This window comes from Hordeum vulgare, chromosome 4H (genome assembly GCF_904849725.1).
Source record: "Hordeum vulgare subsp. vulgare chromosome 4H, MorexV3_pseudomolecules_assembly, whole genome shotgun sequence".
Lineage (NCBI taxonomy): Eukaryota > Viridiplantae > Streptophyta > Magnoliopsida > Poales > Poaceae > Hordeum > Hordeum vulgare.
Window position 1 is genome coordinate 569,049,751 of NC_058521.1, and position 2,588 is coordinate 569,052,338.

Sequence of the window (2,588 nt, forward strand, 5' to 3'; positions counted from 1 at the left end):
CCAAACCTCTGGTGGAAGATTGGCATCTCCATGACTACAATCAACAACCCCGCGGTGATCAACGTCAGATCGATAGCACCTCACAGTAGTTGCAATTATTGCCCGGTGGCTTCCCATCCGTTGCAAGCTTTGCATTTTGTTTGTGAGTGCAAAAGTTGACTTGGGTAATTTTAGCTCTCCTGTTTCCTGATTAATCAAACAAATGAGGGGGAGCATCAGAACATGCAGGGTTCCCATTGGCAGGCTAGGTAGCAGATAAGAACAGATCTTGCTTACTTGCATATACTCCAATTGGCAAATTGCACATCCGTTCTTGCTTTACACTTCTAGCCTTCTTCCTTTTCTGTGGGCAAGTTAGTTCTTGTTTTCCACTTCAAGTAACTTAGCTGGATACATTTTGCACTCCATTCGAGAGCCTACCACAATCTCAGGTGGATACATTTCTACTTTAAGTAACTTCACTGCAATCGCCAATCTACTAGTACTTGTTACTAGCTGATCTCGCCAAAAAAAAACCTTTATTATTAGCTAGTATTGCTTTCTACTTCAAGTGGCTGGCACACCTGCAAGTTGCACTATGATGCTACCGTATCAGGAAGCACAACAGTGACCCTGTTGGATAGATGCATCTATCCACGTGATCTGGAAAGGGTCTACTCGTTTGTCTTGAATGATACTCTTCGTGACTATATATGCATATATAATCTTGCATTATTGTTGCTTGTAAAATCTATAAAACAGGTGAGAAAAAGACAGCTGCTATAAAAATGCTGTGGCATGCTTGTCTGAATGCCTCTGGCATATGCTAAATTCCGCATAGTCTGAAGTCCCAAAGCGCTAGGTCGAAAAGAGAACCCGAAATGCATTTTTTTTTTCATTATGTGATTCGATAGTTTGACGTTTCTTATATGGAATTATTCGACCTCAGCTCCATTTATACATTTTTCCCGTGTCATCTACAATGTGGTTTTCACTTCCATCATGTCATCGGATTTACAGAAAGCTGAAGATATTGCAGAACTGGTCTCCAAATTAAGCGTCTAGATATATAGTACTCAGAAACTAAATATATGTATATAAATTACGAGAGCATACTGAATTGTACTAGATGGAGAGAAATTAAGCTAGCTTCTGAACGAACGGATCTTCGATCTGCTTCAGGTTCAGGCGTCTTGGAACTCCAGCACCACCACGGCCTTGGCCTTCCTCCCGCTCTCGCTGCGGAGCAGCCGCCGCACCGCCGCGATGAGCCGCTCGGCCGCTGCGGGAGACGACCGGCAGAAGGCGGCGTGCCTCGCGATGGCTGCCTCTACCTCCGCCGTGGCCGACGCCGATCCTCCTCCTCCTACGCCGCAGCCGGCGAGCTCCTCGCCCACGGCGTCGCCGCAGAGGCCGCACAGCCACCGCCCGGCGAACTGCGCGCGCACGCCGGCCGCGTACGCCGCAGTGCACTCCTCCCTCAGCCCGCAGCACGCGCACGCCGCCCACTCGACCTCCGCCGCTGACGCAGCCTCGATGGGCGGCGCCACGTCCTGCACAACCACCGCCGACATACCAGCACGGTGGAAAACCTCCCTCCTCCTCGTGGATCTTGGTCGAGGACAGCTCTAGATGAAGGGATTCAAGGCCCTGCTGATTCTTGTCGCCTCTCGTGTTTGGACGGTGTCGTTAGAGGAAGACGAAGAGGCGGTAGTCGCCGCGGGCGAGGGGGAGGAGCGGCTGGTCGTCCATGGACGAGGTGGAGGAGGTGGGTGACATCGGAGGAGCTCGGGCTGGTGGAGCAGCTCGCTCCGCGACGCGGCTTTTGTATACGACGACGTATAGTGCGGGTTCGGGGTCGGGGTGACGTGGAGTGGGTCCCCCAGCCAAATCATTGAGGTATCGCTTTGGGAGTTCGATGCGGTGCTTCGTCTTGCTGGCAGTGATATCTACGTAGCACTTCCGGGGAGATGCTAATCTAGCCCACGATACAAAATTCGAGGATCTGCACGATATTTTGATAAGGTTATCGTACTAAAGTTAGTACAAAACTGAGTCATTTTTGAATTATTTATTTCGGGACGGAGGGAGTACATTTCTTTTTGACCCGTTTCTGTGGTGAACGTTCGCTAGGGAGAATTTCAATGCATTTGCCATGCCAAAATTAACTGAAATTGCCATGCATCCTTTAGGGAACTTATCATGTATGGAAGGAAAAAATGCCATGTTTATAAAAAATAATGTTAGTGATGCAGTAATTTCTAATCAAAATGTCATGCGGTTGATCATGATCCAATAAATTTAAGGTAATTCGTGATTTGCCTAAAAATAAATTGGAGTATGTCGGTTTTCTGGGGGAAAGAAAAGTAGGCAAGGTGGAGCTCTGAAAGCAAAATGAGGGTGTTGTGGTGTTCGCCGACAAAGCACAGGGACGCCAACGAGGCAAAACTCCGTCTATGTTGTCTCGACATAGCCGGTCCCAGGTCCGGATAAAGGAGGAGGATTGTAATAGGCTTGGCGAGCCAACGTCAAAACTCAACCACTCTTATGGAGATGAAACCTAAAAGAAAGATTGTTTCAAACGCCTATATTTAGAGAGAAGTGCAAAC

General features: G+C 48.5%; 1 protein-coding gene across 1 annotated transcript; it reads right to left on the bottom strand.

Moving 5' to 3' along the window:
• Nucleotides 1-907: 907 nt before the first annotated feature.
• Nucleotides 908-1,794, bottom strand: LOC123447106. Its single transcript, XM_045123676.1, has one exon. It carries the CDS (start codon nt 1,551-1,553, stop codon nt 1,164-1,166), a length of 390 nt encoding a protein of 129 aa, XP_044979611.1. The 5' UTR covers nt 1,554-1,794; the 3' UTR covers nt 908-1,163.
• Between the last annotated feature and the right edge of the window lie 794 nt (nt 1,795-2,588).

Coding starts and splice junctions, on each gene's coding strand:
- LOC123447106 (XM_045123676.1), bottom strand. CDS start 1,553: ATGTCGGCGGTGGTTGTGCAGGACGTGGCGCCGCCCATCGAGGCTGCG.